Source organism: Ctenocephalides felis, unplaced genomic scaffold (genome assembly GCF_003426905.1).
Source record: "Ctenocephalides felis isolate EL2017-DRISC unplaced genomic scaffold, ASM342690v1 CF-g0.4_SCAFFOLD_03571, whole genome shotgun sequence".
Classification (NCBI taxonomy): domain Eukaryota; kingdom Metazoa; phylum Arthropoda; class Insecta; order Siphonaptera; family Pulicidae; genus Ctenocephalides; species Ctenocephalides felis.
Window position 1 is genome coordinate 54,071,912 of NW_020539725.1, and position 23,665 is coordinate 54,095,576.

Genomic DNA, 23,665 nt, shown 5'->3' on the forward strand with positions numbered 1-23,665 from the left:
TAAGCTTAAGTTAGTTAAGTCTGTAAATACTGTATATTCACACCCTAAAAGTTGTCTTAAAACCTATATATGTTGCGTACACCCTACCATATGTAAGTTTTGAGACAACTTTTAGGGTGTAAATATACAGTATTTACAGACTTACAGCTGCGTATCTCAAATTCCGAGGTGATTTTACTATAATTACTGGACTAATAAAACTCTTATTTATTCGTTAAACTGTGATGACCGAAATGACTAATTGAAGTAGGTTTCCTAAAACTCAAAAACTAAAACTGTTAAGAAAAATTAGAGGTATATTTGAAATTAGCGTGCAATTCTAACTAGTAGTTTTACAAAAAAAAGTTCGAGGAAAAAAATAAAAGTGCCATTTTTGTCACGCAGTGTAATCATAGTAGCCTTTCGAAAATTCGAAACAAATTTTTATAACGTTTTTCAAAAATGGCATCGCAGCATTTTTATATTATTATTTGAAAGTGTATATAAAAGCTTGTTCAAAATTCTAAATTGTTACTATGGCAAAACTTTATAAATACCTCAGTTTCCCTGGAGCTCTGGCTTTTGTGAAGAAGTATTTGAGAACAGAATACGATAGATATTTCCTGCTGGCTCTAGTACGCGTGATTCTAGTGTTCCTGCCGCAGACAGGATACGTGCATAAGGATGAATTTTTTGACTCCTTCGAGGATGCTGCTGGTTAGCGCTTGTTATTTTGTTTTGGGAATTCTTTTGTTGGATAATCACATACTTGAATAAGAGATGGTAACGATCATCATTATTCTTATATGCTTGATACGCAAAATCGTAAAATCCTACTTCCTACATACAGGTATACGTTTCAAAATTATATTGATTTTTAAGTACTAATATTATTACACTCTAGACATAGAATATATAACTAGTTGGTATTGGTATTTTGCCTTAAGGTAAGTTACATGAACTTTCCGAAATGTGTAAATAATCGACTTGATCAATAAAAATAAATTAATTTATGGGTGATGAAACGTATTCCGAGTGGATTTATTACACATATTTGAAAACGAACGAACACGTTAACTTGGAGTATTTTCTAAAAACAAATTTTCAAAAATCAACAATTTTTATAATCGAACCAGTTTCCGTAGGACTTTAATGATTCAGTATGTTCTTTAAGAGCAAGTACTCTATCGTTATTCCAAGAAAATCGTCTAATTTTAATTTAGCAAACATAAAAAACTACTTATTTTCTCAAATTCTGATAAATTTTTAAATGCAGAATTGTGGGCAAAACGTGAACGAATTTTTTTTACTTTTTACTGCTATTTACAAAGACACGGCTCGGCTGGTCCTCGAGATACATCGAATGCAACAACTAACTTAAACAACTATTGTATTATTTATTTTTTCAAGATAACATTCTAGTTTAAGTTAAAACCGCTTCTTATGCCAAGATTTACACAATATACGAGAAAGTTCTCTTGAGAAGACTAAGTTTTGCGGTAAAACTATATGATATTCGCTTACCCCGGTTATGCGAAGATTTTGACGCAGTAAAAATGCGCAATAAAATAAATTTTTAAAAATATTTAATTTTTTTTAATCTCAGAAAATTGTTAAAAAAATATATATTCATTGATCAACAACAAAATATAGTCAATATTATCAAATATTACAAATAGATATACAGGGAGTCCCATATTTTGTGTGAAAATTGTAAGCTTTTACCTAGAGGTTTGGTAAAATTATGACTGTAAGCGCCCGGTACAATGTTTATTAAAAAGTCAATTAAAAAATCACTACACACGGACACTTTATTACCTCAAAGGACCAGATATAATTAATTATCAAAAAGGCTATATCAGACCTAAAATAACATAGAACTGAATGGAAAATAATAACTAGTTCATAAATTGTTTATATTTAATTTTAGTTAGTCGTATTAGATGTTATCGGGTCAAGGTATACATACAGAATGAATAATTTCTTATAACTAGCTTAGTACCTATACTAGGGTAGGAAATTATTTTATCATGTCAGGTAGACAAAGATGGATGAATAAAATTTGTGAGGCTCGAACAATGACTATTTTTCGGTTTTTTGGTTAAACTTTGAAACCGTAACCGTAAATAATCTAGATCTACAATCAAAAACAATAACAAAATTGCTTCTAAGTTTAAGAATTTAATACTTTTTGTTGAACTATGAATTTAAATTTTTTTAAATCAATTGATTTTAGATAAATTTCATAAAAAATGGCGCATTTAATAAAATTTGTAAAATAAAAAATACTAAGAAAATTTATTATTAAAATTTTTTGAGTAAAAAGTCAAAAACCGAATAATGACACGATTTTTGCTAGTACATTTTACTAGATAGTTTTTATGGTATTCATCTTCAGGTTGATTAGTATTCGATAAATCTAAAATATTACAAACTAGGTGATGCACTGGGCGTAGATTCAGCAAGAGGATGGCGAATAGACGCTGAAGGCGTTCCAAATCGTCATATTTTCTTCCCGTTGGCTTTGATTGGAGGACCACTTTTTTTACTAAAGTAAATATCTAATTATATAATAAGTTATGGATATTATAGAGTTAAACGTTCTTTATATCATAAAAAAGCTAAAATATTTTGTTACCCTTCAGTTTTATTTATCTTATCTTTAGGTACATTCAAACCGCCCTGAGTTACATATCCGGATTTCCAGTTCAAGTTGTGACCCCTTACTCCACACTAGTAGCACCAAGGCTACTGATGTGCCTTTTGTCTTTTTTGGTTGATTATTGCATGATTGGAATTTATGATACAATAACACAAAATAATCCGAAGGCAGTCTCTTACAGAGTTAGAAGATTGACATTATTAGCTGGATCAGGAGCTATGATAATTTATGGAACGCGTACAATAACAGGAGCATTGGAAATGTACCTTTTTACTGCTCTTGTTTATGAGGTATGGCAATTTATTTATATCAATCTTAATAAAAAACTAGTGGTGTATGGCATCGTGCCTTAAGGCAAATTGCTGGAGCTTCCCGTACCAGAATTAAATATTCGAGCGATAAAAGTCTAAATCAATAAATCGATCGATGATTAATAACAATTGTTTTAAATATTTTTAAGTAGATATTTATAATCACTATATATTTTACCGTTCATAAAATATACAGTGAGGATCTTATGGCTCAAAACACTTGAGAAAGTTTACATTAGCAAGAGGTGGCGAATAAATCCATCTGAGGATATATTTCTTACGATTAGAATAACGCGATTGAAATATACACATTTTCAAACTTAATTGTAAATTTGAAATTTATATTTAAAGTATAAAACTTTGTACATTTTTGAAAATTTTGAATTTTTTTTTCTGAAAATTTTGAAACTTGCTTGAACCGTATAAGTAAATAAAATTAACAATCTTGGTACGGAACCCAAGAAAATCCACATATTTAAAATCTCTAAGATATCTGATAATTTGATATGCATATATCTGATGATCATTTTTGACCGCCAAATATCATTATTTTTACTTTTTTCTGTATCTTCGAAATTGCTAGACCTTACTAAAAATTTTACCAATTCTTTATTCCATCAATACAAGCAAAATGCTTATTGAATCATTCAAACCGTTATCCCAAAAAGAAAATTACCAGTTTTGGCACTTTTTGTCCCGTATCTTTGAAATGGCTGAACCTGCCTTTGCCAAAAACTAATCAGCACGTCTTCTAATCAATAGACATCGATTGTTTTTTAATTCATTCAAATCGGTTGATTCGTGCGTTCGAAATCGTGGATAAAAAATGTATCCAAACACACACACAAACACACACGCACATACATCCATTTTTTCTAAGGTATGCCAAATTCTAATTTTATTTTACTAAAAATACTGCACTATAATGCAAGAAAGGCCAACGCACCTGTTCCGTTGGTCTTCTAGCTATTGACAATGGTCTCACGCACCATATGCGTGCGCAGTACGCATGAATATGTATATAATATTATCATATCTTTTATAATTTTCAGGTAACGCGTTCTATATGCCACTCCAACTCAAGTACAGTTATTATTCAAGAAGATGAGGTGAAAGTTATTTCTTACACCCAGAATGAATTTGCGACAGCAATGCCGATTGCCGCTTTGGCGGTTTGCGGTTACTTCAATCGGCCCGGATTTGCCATTTTTGCGGCTTTTCCAATAATTGCTTGGATGCTACGAACGGAAAGCGAGAAAAATGAATTGGGAAACGCATCTGTAGTGAGTGGGAAAATAAAAATATTTATAGCAACCGATAAATTTACTAATAATATTATGCATAATTATTCACAATTTCTAGAAATATTGCGTAAGATACTACTAAACAATATAGACAGTAAAATCTTGAAGTCGAAGAATAATATTTTTTAATACAATTAATTTTTTTAAGGCATTTACTCTCGCAAAACGTGCATTATCTTTGGCTCTGGGTGCTGCTCCACCCTGTATAATTTTGTCAGGGGTAGATACGTTATATTATGGAGCCCCATCACCATATAATGAACCCATTGCATTTGTGAATCAACCTGCAGTGGATGGTAGTGACCCTAGACCACCTTGGGTCCCATTTTGGAATGCGATATGCCTTTTCAACATACTTGGGATCGTAGCTATTTGGAGATCCATAAATACTACTATTTTGTAAGAAATCATAATCATAATATCATAATTATCATAATAATCAATCAATATATCAATGTTGTTGGATATTCTTGTATTTTGTTTCCAAATTGATTCCATAACTATAACAAATTTTGTGACAATCAATATTCCTCCAATCATTGTTATCGTATCACCGTTGTGATATGGAAATTGCAAATTATCATAACATAACAAAATGCAGATCATAGCATGTTCCACGTAGATTGTTAGGACTCATTTTTGGAGAATCAATTGTTTTCAAATTTTGTTGGATATAATCAAAAGAAATTATGAATCTACAAATCATGCTAATTGACCAATTATTTCTAAAATTGCTCATTTTATTTATTTGTTATATTTTTGACCCATCTGACCAATATGCAAAAGGTTTTGAAAAACGTTGTTTAAAAAAAGCACAAATTTACTCTCATGAATCTCTATGAGAAATCTAAGAATTTTGCTCACGATAAATTTCATAATTAAAAAAAATTAATTAATATTTCAATTACTTTTTTACAATTTTTATTCTTAAATTATTAGTCTTCTGGTGAGGAAAAATTATTTCGCCGGCAAACGAATGGAAGCATTTCTCACATGGTGTTCTGCTGGTCCAATATTTCTAATGGCGATTCTATCACCATTTGGATTAGGAGCAAAAGAAGACCACTACCTACTTCCAGTTTTACCATTATTTGTTCTCCTGAATTGTGATATTTTTGAATATTATCATCATTATAATACACAACCAACCAAACAGCCGAGCAATGAACAGAAGCAGGAACAAACAAAATCTACAGAGGACAAAGAAATTACAAGTGATGATTGGAATATAATTTAAAAATACTTATACATTGACGCCAATATTAACTTATCAAATTGTCAAATTTTCAGATGCCAAGAAACGTCATTCGAGTTTTTCAAAATTTCTAATAAGACTTTGGGTTATCCTTAATTTTATATTTGTAGTATACAATGGCCTTCTAAGAGATGCTGGAACTTTTCAACTAATTCAGAAGCTTCACAATGATATTTCAACAGCAAGTATGAAAATGATTTTTATCACATTTATTTTATCATATTAAACTTTTCCTATAATATTACACAAACTCAAAGGTTATGATTTCACGAAGCCTAATTTTTATTGAATTTGTATGATTTCACAAATAAATCGCAATTATATACATTTTATTTTCCAATATATAAAAACCTTCAATAGAATATTGTGCATCTTTATGTACACAAATAAAAGTCTCTATTTGCCCATTATTTTCAGCTTTCACAACAAACACGTGTGTCCTTTTTATATATTTCTTATTCTATATCTTCATATTGAATGTAAGACCTTTGGAAAAGATATTCCCTTTGACTGTAACTAAATACACAAGAGTAAACATAAAAATAAAGCCCATATGATCCGATTTATTTACTGTCCTCGGATACCCAATTATATATGACTTATCTTCCACTTTGATACGATTTAGTATTTTATACAAATTTCCAAATTTTGAAAAGAAAATACAGTCAAAAATAAAAATAAAATTTTTAGAATAAAAATCTCCTGCATCTATAATTCATAAGTTAAGATTTATAATAATTACTTATGGTAGTAATTGATTATAAACACCTGATTTCCCTTTCCTTCTTGTCACTACGACAAAAATATATATCTAAATTAGTGAACGTTTATGAATAGAAATTTCAGCTAAACGAGGCCATTACATTTGAATAAATTCATCAAGATGTTTAATTTATAAAATTTACTTTGCTTATACGGTTTAAACAACTTTCAAAATATTCAGAATTCTTTTATCTAAATTTTCAAAAATATACAAAATTTTTCATATAAATTTTGAATTTACAATTCACTTTGAAAATGAATACATTCACGAGCATTATTCTAATATTAAGAAAGATATCCTCAAATGGATTTATTCGGCATTTCTTGTTATTGTAAACATTTTTAAGTGCTTTTTGCTATAAAATCATCACTCTATAATAAATTAACGATAATATATAATATATATATATATATATTTGAAATAAAATGTTATTAATGATTAATCAATATTCATTTATTACTGAATTTTTTCCTTGAATATTTAATAGTGATTTGAGACGTTTCAGCAATTTGCCTTAAGGCACCATTAGTTTGTTTTTGATTGAAATAAAAAAATGTTTTTAAGGTGCACGTCAAATATACGTGTGTACATGTCGCGTTCCCTCGATTCCCGTCGCTCTGCTCGGTCTTCCCAAAGAACCGGAAGACTTAACGCTGCTGTATGGCGGATCCGGAGGCCAAAGGCGAATTCGCTACGGAAGACGAGTCTACATGAACGAATTAGGAAACTGGTATGAATTAAAATTAAAATTTCATTTTGTGCCGCTTTATTTAAAATACATATGCCTAATCCTGAAGAGAAGAAATTATATAAAAAAATAATTTAAATTTTGAGATAAAATATTGATGCTTTGGATATTGATAGCATGTAGATATTTAGATCCAAAAATAATAGTTTCGATAGATATATCTCTTCTCTATCTATTGTTTTAGCATTCATGGCTAGTTCGCTTTTTAGGATTAGGAACAAAAATGGAATTTCGATATTTTTGGCAGCAAACAGAATTTTAAGTTCCCAAAAAGCAGAATAAAAAATCTTATTTGCAATAAAACGTTTTTTTCAATATGTATTAATTTTCTTTTTTGATCCGGTGGAGACGCCTTGTACTTTTTGCTAGAACTTTTATAATTATATAAAGACCGTTTCAAAATAATGAAAAAATTCAATATTATTCTATCAATCAAAAACCCGTTTTGAAATAACAAAAATATGAAATTATTAAACTATGTTTCTCATATTCTAGTACGATTCAAGAGCTTCATCGCCGTGTGGTCGCATTATTGGATATGTGCCGCTTGCGCTATGGAATTCACGAACGTCGCTGCACCATCATCGCCGCTTTACCTGGGACTTTGAGTGATGATTACGAATCATTAGTTTTACGCAGGTAAAAATATATATCTAATGATAATATACAAATATTAAATATATTATGATAAATTAAATACATAGTATTAAATATCACATATGCCTTTGATGGAATGACACAATAGTTTTTTTGCAAAGTATGGTGTCTAGTTTCATCTCTTTACATAAAACTAAGGTATAGAAACAAATAATTATAAAAATTTGATTTACCCTAGAATAATATTTTGACACTTTTGGCTACCTGGAATGAATTGCTTCTAAATGATACTTTCACTTCATACCCTAAGACTTTGATAATAATATTATTATTATTATTTGTGGATTACAACTTTTTTCGCAATCCTCTATTTTATCATTATTTAGAAGCAGTAGCATTCAACTGAATCACAATGTGTGTTTTCAATCGCTTCTAACATTATACATTAAAACTGATTTTTGTAATTAATACCCAACCCATAACTTATAAAAAAAACGAGTAATGCTTTGTTTCATAAACTGCAAAATGCAAGCTTTCCAACTTCATTCAAATTATTAGAGGTATTTTATTGAATAATTTTAAAATCACATACATGAAAAATATATTTAGTAAATATTTGTATATAAAAAATCATGTAAGAAACTTTGTTGATTCCCGGTCTGTATTTTTTGCCAATATATAAACGATATCTATTTACTTCTGGCTGTTGATGACTGACTATGTCAATAAATTTATTATTATTATCATTTCAGAAGAAAACGCGATGGTGTGAAATTGCAAAAAGAAAACGAATTTTTCCCACATGTGAGTCCAGGTTCTCCTGCTTCAATTACGGAGGTTATGAGTGCCGGAGCAAGTCAGAAATTTTCCCTAATGATGTATACTGCACAAAGAACTACTAAGACCTGAGTGTCTCATTTTGCTTTTATTTTTATACGTTAGCTGCGTTTGTCATTTACAAATTTTTGATTTTGTCATTTTTATTTTAATATATTTTTTTAAGAATATGACGAATTGCATTATATCTTAAGTAAACTCTAATGATACTTTCGTACATTTTAGCTAAAATATCTATTTTTATTTCAGTATTGAATTTAGGTAATATATTTAATTGATATTTAATAACTTTATTAATTTATTGTCACTAATTTATTAAAATATCTCACTCGATAATATTTTCATATATTTGCCAAATTACTTTTTTTGAAAATGGTTTAAAAAAAACTACTGCCAAATTTCTTGTTTTATTTAAAAGTACAATCTATGCAAATTTATGATAAAATAATTATTAACTTTATTTATTTATTAAAAAATTTGTCCAAATATTTCATTGGGATGAAAAACTAATCGGGATATTTGTAATCGATTGTTTTCACATTCATATAATTTATATTTTGTGAAAAAAATACCAAAGTGTTAATCTAGATTTGTTTCACATTATTTATACATATAGTTAATTTTTGATATTTGGTAAATCCTTATAAGTGATTTATACTTACTGCAAAATGAATTTAATTAATGTAATCGAGTTAATCTACTAGCATTTCTTTATTTCAGTCAGAAATTGAATGATAATTTTTGAGCACCACATGAATACTTTTATCTTGGATGAAAACAGTTAGTATTTGGCATGTATTGAACATAAAAGAAATACTTAATTCTAATAATACTTATTATTAAAAATGTTATCACTAGATAACGTTGTTACGCCTATTACCGTCATATTATCTGTAAATTTACTGCTCTAAGCTCAGCTTTGATGCGCGCTTGAGTTCTTTATTCAAAGTAAAAAAAGGAGAATGACCCTCGGACATCGAAAGATAGATATAAAACTTCGCGTTCTACTTAATAATAAATAATTTATTTTAAATAGTAATGATATTATTATGCTATTTTTAACATTATTTATTAATACTAAGAACTAGTAGTGCATGGCATCATGTCTGCTTCTCGAACCAAAAATTACAATTTTTAAAAAAGCTTCAAAGTTATTTGGAAACTAAACAGATAGATTTTTGAGAGCTTTGAAATTTTTGAAAATAAAGACTTTTTAAAAAATTGGATTTTTTTATATTTAATTTTTTTTTTAAATTTTGTACTTTTTTTCAAAGCAATCGCGCTGCGTAAAGACAAAATATCGCAGTAACATTGCAACGGATAAACGTTGGTACGGAATCCATAGAAATGTAAACAAAATGCCTTTTGAAGTAAAGCTCCTTTAGGCGCGACTAGGGTGTATATCAGTACAAATGCAACGGAAGTCCGTTACGCCCGAGTTGTTCGTCATTCGCTCTCGATGAGATCATTTGTGATTGTGATTACTCGTCGTGTATGTGAATAGAATACTGTCGTTGTATACGTACCAGCATCAACGTTGTATGCATACCGATATCAACAAGGAATATTTTTCAAGCAAAACAGATATTATATCATATCAAAGAATGAGATTATATCACCAACAAAAAAGTAAAAGAAATACAAGCAGTCAATGAATGCATGTTAATTTTAATTACATGAAGTTCTTCAAACACAATTACATGATGAGTGAAGTTGCGAAAACAATATTTGCTTAGGCGTTGTTTAACATATCCACTGTGTGAACGAATATTTTAAAATTTATTAATCAGCAATTACTTCATTTTTGGAATGAAGGTTCATTTCAAAATGCTAATTACAATGACAAACCGATCATATGATATTTGAAGTATGACTTTAATTATATTATTGTTTTTAAATATTATACATATTTTTAAATATTATAAAAGTATAATTTATAATTTATCATTATATAAATGTGTATAATGGTTTACACTAATAAATGTGTGCATCACGAGTGTTACCATATTACTAATAAGCATTAATAAAAAATGTTATATGATGTTTATTTATACTTAAATTATAGGATAGTTATAGGATATTTATTTATACTTAAATGCCATCTTGTACAGTAGCAAATAAGTTTTACTTAATCGCGTCTAAACCTTACGCGCACTCTTTTTTAAGGTATGCCAAAATGCTCAGAAACCTCTGAAACGTAGGGATATATATAAATATTATTTTTAGATTTTATTGTCATTACTATAACTACCCTACGAGAAGTTAAAAACGACTTTTTATAAAAAAAATACAGTATAGCAATTTTTGTGTGACAGGAATGAAGCAATTTGATCTAATATGCGAATGATATGTGTAGATTGCTAGCTAGTGCAAGTAAAGTATGCAAATCAATGCACAACCATATACATCACTTATTTGCATCGATACAAAATAAAATCTTCCTGATCATCCATCACCTCAAGGTCTGAATCTTTTGCTCCGCATCACAGTTTCGTTCACCTTCGGGATCCCCTATGGTCACCGGAGATAACAGTTCCTGAGAAACGAGGGATGTACCCGATGTCATCAAAAATTTAATAGAAACAAACTAAGAGGATTTGTTACATACATACATACATATAATGCCAGGCTGTCTTTTCCGCGGAACGACGTACACACGTGGGTGGAGCAGAGACGCAATTCTAAGCAGAGTATCGAGACAGAAGAGGATGGAAATTCGCGTTTGCCTTATAGGGGGATAAGGAAATGTTTCAAACAGGATTTTAATATTTTCTCAAGTCTCAAAGTCGAAAATGTTATTCCTTTTAGATTCAAAGAAAATAGGTCCGAGGATTATTATTTTTAAAAATACTTTTGTTTTTCTGCTGGTCTGCAGTGCATGTAGCGAAGTATCAACCCCACTAAGCGCATTACTTCTCATATAACAATTTCAATATATATATATATATATATATATATATATATATATATATATATATGCCACGATGTTGGTTCGCGATGGACGCCCAAACTACTGAACCGATTTTAAATTTTATTGGCTCATTGTGTGCATATATATCCAACTTAGTTTATAGGAAATTTTGAAAACTAAATTAAAATTATGAATATATAATTTTTATAAATTTCCATAAATTCTGTATATATATAAACCTCGCGTCACGATGTTGGTTCGCGATGGACGCCCAAACTATTGAACCGATTTCAAATTTTATTGGCTCATAGTGTACATATATATTCAACTTAGGTTATAAGAAATTTCTAAAAGTGAATTTAAAATATAAATATATAATTTTTATAAATTTCAAAAAATTTTGACAGATATTTTCTAAAAAAACAAACCAAACACTAAAATAATAAACGTCAATATTTATGGAAAATTCGAGAAAAAAAGATTTATGATTTTTGAAAAAAATTTGAATTTTATACTAAAAATATTTTTTATGGCACGTTTGCCGGGTCAGCTAGTATATATATATATATATATATATATATATATATTGAAGTCGTTGTTGGGCATCCACCCAATAATTAAAACAATTTTAATAAAAAAATGTTTTTATTGCAGTAGCAAACGTTTTGTTTCTAGATTTGACCAACCCTCAGTGCATACAAATAATTAAAGAAAAAGCAGAAACAATGTGAACACTAATGAATATAACACATGTTTATATAACAATTGTTTTATCAATTAAATATTAAATTAAAATAAATGAAAAGATTTATAAGAGTTCTTATCATCGAGACATGTTGAATGCATAGAAATTTTTATGCTTGACCATCCTTGTTTTCAACTATCGTTGAACCTGGATAAAGTATTGTGAACCCCGTCGTTCTATGTCGCTGTTATTCGGACAATCGCCTGGCATTCTTATTTCCCTTGTCAACTACATAATATTATTGTTTAAGTTTTATTTAAATATTTTATTTATTGCTTAATTTTTTGGAAACTTAAAATAATATGTTTTCTACTTGTTATATCTACTACTAATTTTGTACCTAATACATTAAATTGAATTTATTTTTAAACTTTGTAAAAAACTTTTTTTAGATTTTGTTAAATATGCTAAATGATGACACACATACCGAGTCGAAATGTACTGAATGAATAGATTAATCATTTATTAATTTTTATTTCGATTATTTATTTGGCTGGTAATAAACATTTCAAGAATATGTTTCAACGTTGTAGAACATATTGTAGAGTATATACATATATATATATATATATATATATATATATATATATATATATAGGGTGTCGCAGAACTCAACGTCAAGCGATAACGGTGTAATATTATTGACTATAATTGTCCTGAAACTAAGATAAAATAATATCCTAGATTGCTTGGAAATTATGAGTTTTAAGGGTAACCTAGAGCTTTGGTGTAACAATTTTTCAGTTATTGTGGTTAATTTTTATTGATTTTGTTTATTTGAACTTTAGATCCCTAATCGTAAATAACTTTACTAGGACCACTGTCAAAAATAAATGCTTAAAATTTTCAAGACTTTTTGTTGAACTATGAATTTAAAATGTTTAAATATCTTAACTTTGAGAGGTCCTCCTTTAAACAAAATGCACTAAGGTAAGTTTCACTGAAATTTGGAGCATTTATTCAGGATTACAAATGATAACATAAAGTCTCACAATGAAAATTCCAATTTTTTAAAAATAATTCAAAATGACTATTATAAGTAAGTTATAGTAATCACCAAAAAATCGACAAATAAAAATTTCTATATATTTAGCATTTATTCAGGATTACAAATGATAAAATACCTAAATTTCATGATAAAAATGTTTTTTTAAAAAATAACCTAAAATGACTATTATTCATTAACTTTCCGTAGAGTGTGTTATAGTAACCGAAAATGAAAATTTTGATATATAAATTTACGTTTCAAAAATTTCTAAAGGTTTTGGCACATCTTAGAAAAACCGATGTTTGTGTGCATGTGTGTTTGGATACAAACTTTTGTCCACGATTTCGAAAATATGGATCAACCGTTTTGAATGATTCAAAAAAATTTTCAAATTGGCCATATGTATGTGTTTAGACACACACATTGAATAGTAGATATCGTCATGTATTTTGATTGCTATTGAAAATAAAATTAAAAAAAAAATTGACCATCCTATGAATATTTGCTGTTGTTAACTATTTTGAAATAAAATTAAAAATAAAACGAAAATTATCTTTAAATTTAATATTATTACCTTGAACTCTGTTATCCTGTATCCATATTATAACAATGCGTGGTATGCACAATTCTATAGTTTTGCACATGCAAATGTAAGTTAATTATTGTAAGGACGCCGACCACAAAAGTATATTTTGCAAAGAGGATTTTTTGGTTAAAGTCTAATTAACTCTTTGCAACTCACATTGTGTTCGCACAGTGCGCGAATGACTAGACTGTCTGGTTTTAGGTTTTGTAATTTTTTGGGTTGGAAAATTCTACTTAATTATAATATATGTTTATAACACATGATGGGATAAAATATCTCTTTCTACATTATATATTTTTATGTGACGCTAAAATGTAATTTAGAAGTAATTATTTATTGGCTCGAGCATTAGCATAACTATTGCATAAATTAGTGGTACTTTAAGGCAAATTTCTGGAGCTTTCCGTACCAAAAATTTTCATATTAGATTTTTTTTAATTACAATATTTGTAGCTTGCAAATTGCAGTAGCTATATAATTTAACATTCAATAACAATAATGAACAATTACATAAATTTAAATAAAAATAGTACAAAATAAAGGATATAGTACTTTCATTAAAATGATATCCTTGGTATACTACTTAGTATGGTAGTATGATGATTTAATATAAAATAAAAGCAAATAAGAATGATAATAAAATTAATAAATGAAATTTCTTAATAAGTTACAACAGAAAAATAATACTAGAAAAACAACAAAGATTTAGTTGTGACTTTTATAACTTACCCTACGGTTAATTTAAAAAATTCTGTCAATCCTATAAATGGTTTAGTTTTAAACAAGAGGCTAAATGAATTCACATTATGAAAAACATTTTTTATTGACCGACATACTTTAGAATGTTTTTGAAGCATTTATTATTAATCAAAACTTTAATTAATTATTTCCAACATGCCATTCAAATTATTTCGATTGCCTCGGTTAAAATGTTTGTTTGTCGTACATACCTAATGAAAATTCTTTTGTCGGAAATTATGCAAACTGTTATGATTTTTATTGTGATTCCATATATAGTCAACCGGAATATTTTCATAAAACTCAATTTTCTGCATATACGAGGATGTAGGAAAAACAAATTATTCCAATTTATATTTATCAATACAAGTATAATATCATAATATAAATAATGATATTACAAAATTATACGAATTTGTGGGTAAATATTTATACAAAAGTTTTGAGAATAAATATTTGTTGTATAAAATATTTTACACAAAATGCATTTTGCAAAAATTAAATCATGAATTTAAATAAAAAATTATTTTGAAATTAAATATTATTTAAAATACTTCTAATAGAAGTATCCCGTGTATTTGTGTCAAATCACTACTCAACCGAATTATCATGAAAAAGCTATTTGGTCAAAAAGGCGTTTAAATTATTTCTCAATTGATAGAAATTATAGTTATTATTTAAAAGTTTGTTGACGTTAATGTAAAATTTATTTAATATGTAATAATCAGTTTTTCTAACCTCAGTTTCCCATAAAAAAGGAAAACAGAATTAATTACCTGTATGATTGATTTTGCATTGATAAAATCACTTTTTTTTTGATAAAAACTTTTTTAGTGTGAAAATCAATCATACAGGTAATTAATTCTGTTTTTCTTTTTATTCAGTATTATAACAATATTTTGTTATATAACCACTCATTTATTTTTATCGTTTTCATTTTGATTATATTTCTGTACAATATTTTTCACATAGTTTTATTTCTTTTATATATAAAAAATTCATCATATTTTGCTTTTCTTAAATATATTGTTTGTTTAAATCTTATCAAGATCATGTTTCTTGACAGATGTCCTGAAGATGGAACATACCTAGTTGCGAAACGTCGACAGTAAATAAATAAAGAAATGTTTTTTTAAAAAACTTTTTTGTTTTTTATTACTTTTTCGATTCTTTGTTCGAAGCTCTACAAAATATTTGCAAATCCAAGACTTTACCATCTAATATATACATTATATATTAACAGGTATTTTTTTAATATGATTATACTAACGCTGTTCTAGAGATATTAGGATATATTTGAATAAATATATAAATCAAGGTGTTTTTATTTAACGAGTGTAAAAATATACATAATCGCATGTAAAATGATCTTTTTTTTATAAATATTTTGATCAAGCAAATTCCGATCTAAACATACTCTCTATATATTCCTCATAAACATACAAAAAAGTATTCGTGTCCAATAAAATGAATGAATATATCAGAAGCTTAACGAATGCCGAATATAAATATTTTTTGTAAAAGTAAAGTTAAAAAATAAGATGAAAATGATTTAAAATTGTGCGTGCTAAGTATTAGGTACTTTATGATAGATTTATTTTCGATGGCAGTTTAAACTCAAATCAAAGTAAAACCCATATAAACATATTTGCTATGAGTACATATCAATGCGATGCTTCTCAAATATTTATTTTTATTAGAGTGCTTTTTAATATATATCAATGTTTTTCTGAGATTTAGAATTTACTTTATTTATTTATTTTAACTTTTTACTTCTAAATCTATGCTTAATTTAATTAATTTGTTTGTTTCAATAATGTGTCAATATTTGATATTTGAAGCTGAATTAAATTAGCTCTATAAGTTTTTACTTGTAACGCGACACATATTTCTCAGATATCAACTCGCTTGCCTAATGAATAGCAGTACAAATAACTAAATATCATACCTGTATATAAGTACAACAATATACGTTTCTAAGTAAATATAGATATCCCATCCATGTCAATCTCATGTTATACCAAAATTTAATTAAGATATAATCTAGTACATTAATAAAAGGAGAACCAATGGGTTTTGCTTTCAAAACTCTATGTTATTTGTTAAACTAATTACTCAATTTCTTTCTATTTAGACAGATTGTAATTTATAAGAAAATACATTAAAAAAAATGTCAATATCATGAAATGGAGATTGTATCCAATACACAACTAGATATCCTTCTGATGATATACCAAATACATTGATTTCTTTTTTATCACAATGTGGAGTAAAATTGTTTCATATTTTCATCAATTGTACTACATTGCTTGATTTTATTTAGGAAGAATTTGGTTTTTATTTTATTTGGGAGTCTCTGATTTTCCAAGGAGCTTTTCCACCATGCAGAGTGCGCGATATGACAGATATGAAAAAGAAGAGAAACGGAGGTGCAAAAGAAAAAAAAAACAAATAATCTCTTTGAATAAGAAAAATTGGCGGACGTAAGATACATATACCGCCAGAACCGGCGACTGTGAAAAGAGATTTCGATGCTAGGGATTCCGAAATACATACATCTACATATATTATGTCAACTGGGATCCCTGTACTAGAACTGATTCGAAAGAAACATTTATAAAGAGTATTATGTATTTTGAAATATTGTGCCAAATTTAAAGATTTCTACCATTTATATATAATGTTGCTGTGCATGAAATTATTACGAACGCAAATAATTATGCCTATTGCTGTGTATTGATAATTATTCAACTATCAAAAATTACAAAAAAAATCAAATCACAAGAACGTACATATTTTAATTTAATTTAAAAGATAAAGTTCGAATTCTATATGATATAGACCATGTGGTTTAATTTAATTAATTTAATTTGTTCTAAGGTATGCCAAAATGTTCAGAAACCTTTGAAACATTGAAACTTTTGCGATTGCAATAAATATTAAATTTTGAATTAAAAAAAAAATTATTGCCTTCTCCAAATATTAAAATTTTTTCCACACAGTCGGGAAGTTGAAATATCCATAGAAATTATGTCTTGTGTTATCATATGTCTAATGTAAAGTAAGGCAGAAATAAATATTGAAACGAGTTTCGACTAACACCAGTTTTGAAAGGGTAACCAGAATATATAATATCTCGTCCTTTACCATAGTGCTCCTCTGAGCCATTTTCGTGGGCAACTTAAAAGTGAAGTCACATACTGTAACGGTTTTATACAAAGTGTCTATGGTTTTATAAACTTTGACATACATTTGATAAAAGCAGAGCTTCTAGAGTGCCTTCAACGGCGTCAATAGTGAAAACGCTTAAAATATGTGATGATGGTGAACATTGTATAAATATCTTAACGTGGTGTAAATTAACTGTATTACTCACATGTACGGTAGTTAAGATTTTGTTATGATGGTAGGGAATATTTTGCTTATAGAAATTTTATAGAAGTAGGTGACTAGCTGGTTGAGAAGTGATTGTACGCATGTTTGTGTAATATCCCCTTAAGACAATTTACAACTAGTGGTGCATGGCATTGTGCCTGGAGGCTAAGTGCTGGAACTTACCGTATCATAATATAAAAATGTTTAAAAGCTCAAAAAAGAAAAATTTGATTTTTCGGGATTTTTTTATTTCTTTAAATATTTTTGAAAATTTTGTAAACATTTGAAAAATCTGTATATTGTATTTGAATATGCCTTTTGAAAGCTCAGAAAAGAAACATTACATTTTTTTGAAATTTTTAATTTTTTTTAATCATTTTTGAAAAATTTTAAAAAAATTGAACGATTTGAAATTTGAATTTGAACATGCCTTTTATGAAAATTCTGATATTTTTTGAAAACCTGGAAATTTTTAAAAACTAAAACTTTATGAACTTTTTTTGAAAATTTTGAAATTTCATTACATTACAAAATACATGATTTTCGATCGTCACATTGTGTTTTTTTTACTTCTTTCCTCCGAAACCGCTGAACTTACTTTTGCAAAAATTCAATCAATTTTTCATTGCGTCAACACAAGTGAAATATTTTTTGAATTATTCAAATCGGATTCTCCATTCTCTCACAAACTGAAGTTCCACTTTCTGCACTCTTTGGTCCGTATCTCCAAAACTGTTGGACTAACTATTGCTAAAAACTGATCAACACATCTCGTTATCAATGAGAATCGAATGATTTAAATAATTCATATCGGTTGAGCGGTGAACAAAAAATAGTATCCACACATACATACAAATACACACATACATACATCCATTTTTTCTAAGGTACGCTCAAATGTTCAGAACATTTACATCTAAAAAGTAAAGATACGTAAAAATTTTCATTTAAATTTTTTGGAGAATTACTTTAACCTACCCCATGGTAAGTTAAAAAATGAATTTACCTTGTTACATGGCATTACCATGACATACCTATTTTATCGAAGAATTGGGCTCTTATTTTCGATTCCAAAATCTTCGTATTTCGGAAACTGCTAGATCTGCCTTTTCCACAAAAACACTACACATTGTCAATGCGAATTGACTGCTGAATATGTGATTTGTTTTTCCTCCAAATCATATCCTCAAAATATACTTCCAAGTATTTTAAGGTAAAAATGGTTTAACATATTGAAACTCAAATTCAAAATAAAAATCTCTTTGGCGCTATTTTGTTAACTTGCTCTCTGTTTGAAGTTAATTGTTAAGAATTCGTAAAATATATTATTACGAGTCCCAATAGTGTAACATGAACTATTTTTTGTAAGGGTCGTCTGTTACGCTAGACTAGAGTGTCGCTGGACTATGATGCAGGTGGTCTACATGTCATTCACAGTTCAAGTGCTAAATGAATTTATAATATAAGACAGCGGTTTCCAACCTTTTCTTCCTTGCGCCCCCCTTTTGAATGAAAAAAATATTGCGCCCCCCCCCTTCTTATTTTTCTAACAATTTAATTTAAATATACTTAATATAACTGAAATTATGCCAAATAATACACGGTATTAAAAAAATATACATACAAACATAACTATTTATTATAGAATTTTCTGTTTCACATAAGTAAGATCTCACAAATGGTAATAAAATTCTGAAGCATTATTTGTCAAAGTAGGAAAATCGTCCTTCACTGGTAACCAAAACTCAACAATATATTTTCGTCCTAAAATATCTGGTTCAATGTGCTATCACTAGATAAATCAATTATCATTTTCTGCTCTGCTGTTGAATGACCAAAATCATCATGTTTCTCAATGACAAATTGATTTCTAATCCATTCGTATTTGGACGTAATTAGATAAAGTAATGCGAAAATTGGTTTCGTAGACTAGTCATATGACTGATATAATAATAAGATCTTTACTTACTTCTATTTCATCAGTAACACAAGTAATTTTAAAAGTGGGAAACATGTTAAAGTTATAAAGTTATTTGATACTAGCTATACACAGTTCTAATTTTTTCATAAAACCCGTAATCTTGTCTTTCTGAACAAAAGCACGAATTTGAGACCCTTGCATTGATTTATTTAAATCGCTAAGTCTTTGAAAAATATCAACTAAATACGCAAATTTTGCGAGGAACTTTATGTCCTAAAACAAGATTGCTCCGTTTCTTTTGTTATCAGCAAGAAATATAGCAATTTCTTTTTTGAGCTCAAACACTCTTAAAAGTACTTTAAGTATTTTGCTGATTTGTTTTTGACACTTACTCAGCATTTAAAAATAATATTTTTGAAACAGCTTCGCGCCCCCCTTGGAACGGTATGGCGCCCCCCCAGGGGGGCGCGCCCCACAGGTTGGAAATCACTGATATAAGATATTTTTTAATTTTGATGTTAGTTATATGTCTGGACTGTCTATATCCGCGTCGGTAATTTTATTTATGGGTCTGCAAATGCCTTGAGATAATTCCAAGGATTCTCAGAAATCATCCCCCTTAGATGTATAAATTAATGTAACCCGCCTCTCACAGGCGGGGCTAATATTGTTAATTTTTATTTTTAATAATTTTATTCAGTATAAGTTTAGAGCTCAGTATAGAAACACCAATTATCTGATGCCATTATATTCACCATATTTTATTATAATAAACATATTAATATCAAACGTCGCCTTTTACTTAAATAATCACCGATCACACCAGTAGTTCAATTATAGAACAAATTTAAAAGTGTAGTGGTTAGGAGAAGTAAAACGACAACACCCAGTCAGACGTCGGAGTAATTTTTAAGCTTCGCGCCTTAACATTAATTATTGATTAACTAGGCCACTAGCTGCCTATTTAAAAACACATATTTTTTACGAATTGGATGCATTGAATAGATCGACTACCAGTTGATTGGCTTGTACGTCAACTTTTTTCTCGCAGCTTGAAAGACAAGAAATACATAGAACAACCGACGAGAAAACAAGGGAAAACTAAAAAAATGATATCGCCGGTAACTTGTATTGACTGCATAGCTGCAGCAAAACAAACTTTATGTGGATAACCGATATCATTTCCCTCAGCACTCCACTACACGGCAGCAGAGCCGACAGCGAGAGGCACGACGCAAAAGTGCGCCGCGCCTGATGCTGCTCCACCGTACTACGTATATCAGTGGATGAAACTTTCTGGTGATAATATTTAGATATACGACCGACCGCGTGGGAATATTATTTTATAGCGTGAAAAATACGATTTATTGCAAAAGTTTCAAGAAATATGCGCGTGAGTCGTGTACAGAACCCATGGGGTACATGAAATTCTATGTCTGAAGGGGTACATATGAGAGCAAGCATTGGCATCTGAAGCTGAACTGAAGAAACTATGTGTGGAAAGATTATGAGGTTGCCATCAAGGTTTCTATTCATATTTTCAAAATTTATATAAAAAGAGGTAGAGTAAAGGTAAAGGTAAAGCACCAGATGGAGGTAGAGTGGAGGTAAAAGTAAAGCACCAGATATAAGCCAATTAACCTAATTCTATTACATATGTGCTTTTATTAAAGTGATCTTTCGTGATTGATTGTTCAGCTGTATTAGATGCACCATCGAGAGAAATATCACATTCAGCATCATAATGTATAAAAGCATTTTACAAGCATATTAGCAATATTTAATTATGTGAAAATAAAACAACATGTATCACCGAACATAACTCATAACAAACAACCAACTATCGAAATATGTACATTTCCTAGTTATTACCTAGATATATAAATATGTTTTTTTCGCTATTTTTCTAAAATTGTTATTTGTTATCTGTCATTTTGGGATAGAAAACTCTTTTGCATATATTGCATTTAGAAGTGAAAAATAATGCAATGATATACTTAGTTTGTATATGTGAAAATTATTTCTACTTACAGTTACGTAGTCTTTTATATATTAATATAAATTACATTTTATTTAGGAATTTACTACAAGTGAACTTTTTATCATCCTTTTTGCAACGCGTGAGATAAGAGAAAACCTAACTAGTCTTCTTCAAATTACTCATAATATATTATAACCTCTGTAATCTTCTTAGTTTCTAAACGGCAGTTGCTCTAGAAAGTAGACATCACATAGTCTGCAAGTTGTTACAACCTTATAGCTAGTGGAAAATATATATTTGACCGAAAATTATTTGAGAACTCTTAATGTATAATAATGTTTAGATATTTTTTTTTATTTATATGTATGTTCTTTATACTTTGTGTGGTTCCTAAATGTGTATCTGCATCAAGTATTGCATGTTTTATTTAATTGTCAGTCTATAATCCAATATAAAATATTTTATTGAAGAGAAGAAATATCTTATGTATTAATTTTCTAAATATATACAATAGTTGTCTCTTTGGAAAGAGACATAATTCTTTGAAATTCTGATATTGTACTAATGTTTTTCATTTTCATTAAAATAATATAATACATGCACCTATCCACCATTTCACTCGGTACTCATTTTACACGTTTTCAATTTTATACAGTTTTTGAGAATAACATTTTTTTTTAACAAAACGATTGCATTCCAAATTTTCTTATCATTTTCTTTTACCAATTGCCTTCGTTCTCTGGCTATTTCCAGCTCCCCCATGAAGGGCATAAATGCTGATTTAATTTTGGCCCGTTAGTATAGTTCCTCGAAGAGTTTTATGTTCTTGCATTCACTAAGAACAGCGATTGCCGCAATTAATAAAAAGACCGCCGAAAGTTTTAATGTTAAGTCTTAACGTGGCGCAAGCAGCACCAGATTGTCTGATGCGCGCGGTTTTCAAACTCATAAATCAACAGCTATTACAATTAATTAAATCCCCGGGCCATTAAAATATTTCCCAGCCAAGTCGAGAGCACACAGTTGAGTGTGTTTCCTGGTTATTTCAGTTTTGTGTTCAGTTGGCCTGCCTGTACGCGTGCAATTTTTTGCTTTTTCTAACTTTGTTTTCATATATTTTGTTTATTGGACGCGCCGACGCGATGTGTTCTAATTATTTCGTCTGCACTCCATACTGGCGAGTTAAAAACTTCACCGATAGTAGGTATTAGTTCGGCAAAAAATTAGAAGTATTAATCAGAACTATTTTCTCATTTAATAAAGCACTGGTCTCACATTAATATTAATATGAATTTAAATATGAACTAGTGGCGCATGGCGTTGTGCCTAAAGGCAAATTGCTGGAAATTCCCGTACCATAATTTAAGGGGCACAACTAGTGTACCTGCCTAAAAAAGGTGATTTTTGGGAATTTATATTAAAAAAACTCTTTCATCAATCATTTCAAAATTTTAGAAATATATTTATACATGTCTTAAAAATACATAGCAACATTTTTGAAGAAAAAAAATTAAATATTTTTCAAGTTATCGCCGATCTCCAACGGCGCGACAAAAAAAGGCCCTCAACTGCTGCTGTGATTCCGGCCTTCTACGTGGATGAAATAAAAAAAAAATTCTCGTTAAACTAGATAATATTGTCTGTAAAATGAACTACGATAAACAAAATAAATCAAAAATTGACAAAATGGCGTCGTTTTAGAAAAAAAGTCGAATTTTACCCAAAATTTTGTTCGTTTTTCGACTGCCAAAATTCGACTTTTGATCCGATCAAAAAATCGATAGTTCATTTCACGGAGAACTATATGAAGAACATGTAAAAAAATGTTGATGGTGATCATTCGTTTTTGAGTAATCACTGCAGCAAATCGGAAAAAGCTGTTTCGAGAAAAACGCGTTTAAAGATAAAATGATCGTTGTACTATATACTATATATATACTTTTTAAATGGCTGTAACTCAAAAA

At 28.8% G+C, this 23,665-nt stretch overlaps 1 protein-coding gene across 1 annotated transcript; it reads left to right on the forward strand.

Moving 5' to 3' along the window:
* Nucleotides 1-515: 515 nt before the first annotated feature.
* Nucleotides 516-21,033, forward strand: LOC113386277 (GPI mannosyltransferase 4-like). Its single transcript, XM_026624068.1, has 11 exons — nucleotides 516-696; nucleotides 2,418-2,532; nucleotides 2,646-2,931; nucleotides 4,005-4,235; nucleotides 4,405-4,655; nucleotides 5,196-5,470; nucleotides 5,622-5,696; nucleotides 6,839-7,004; nucleotides 7,518-7,661; nucleotides 8,372-8,475; nucleotides 20,912-21,033. Exons 1-11 carry the CDS (start codon nucleotides 516-518, stop codon nucleotides 21,031-21,033), a joined length of 1,950 nt encoding a protein of 649 aa, XP_026479853.1.
* The last annotated feature ends 2,632 nt before the right edge of the window (nucleotides 21,034-23,665 follow it).

Bases quoted from the DNA above. Each gene is read 5' to 3' on its own strand.
- LOC113386277 (XM_026624068.1), top strand. From the start codon at position 516: ATGGCAAAACTTTATAAATACCTCAGTTTCCCTGGAGCTCTGGCTTTT. The intron at 697-2,417 runs GTTAGCGCTTGT...ATTACAAACTAG, and splicing joins CTCCTTCGAGGATGCTGCTG to GTGATGCACTGGGCGTAGAT. The intron at 5,471-5,621 runs GTGATGATTGGA...TTATATTTGTAG, and splicing joins AGAGGACAAAGAAATTACAA to TATACAATGGCCTTCTAAGA.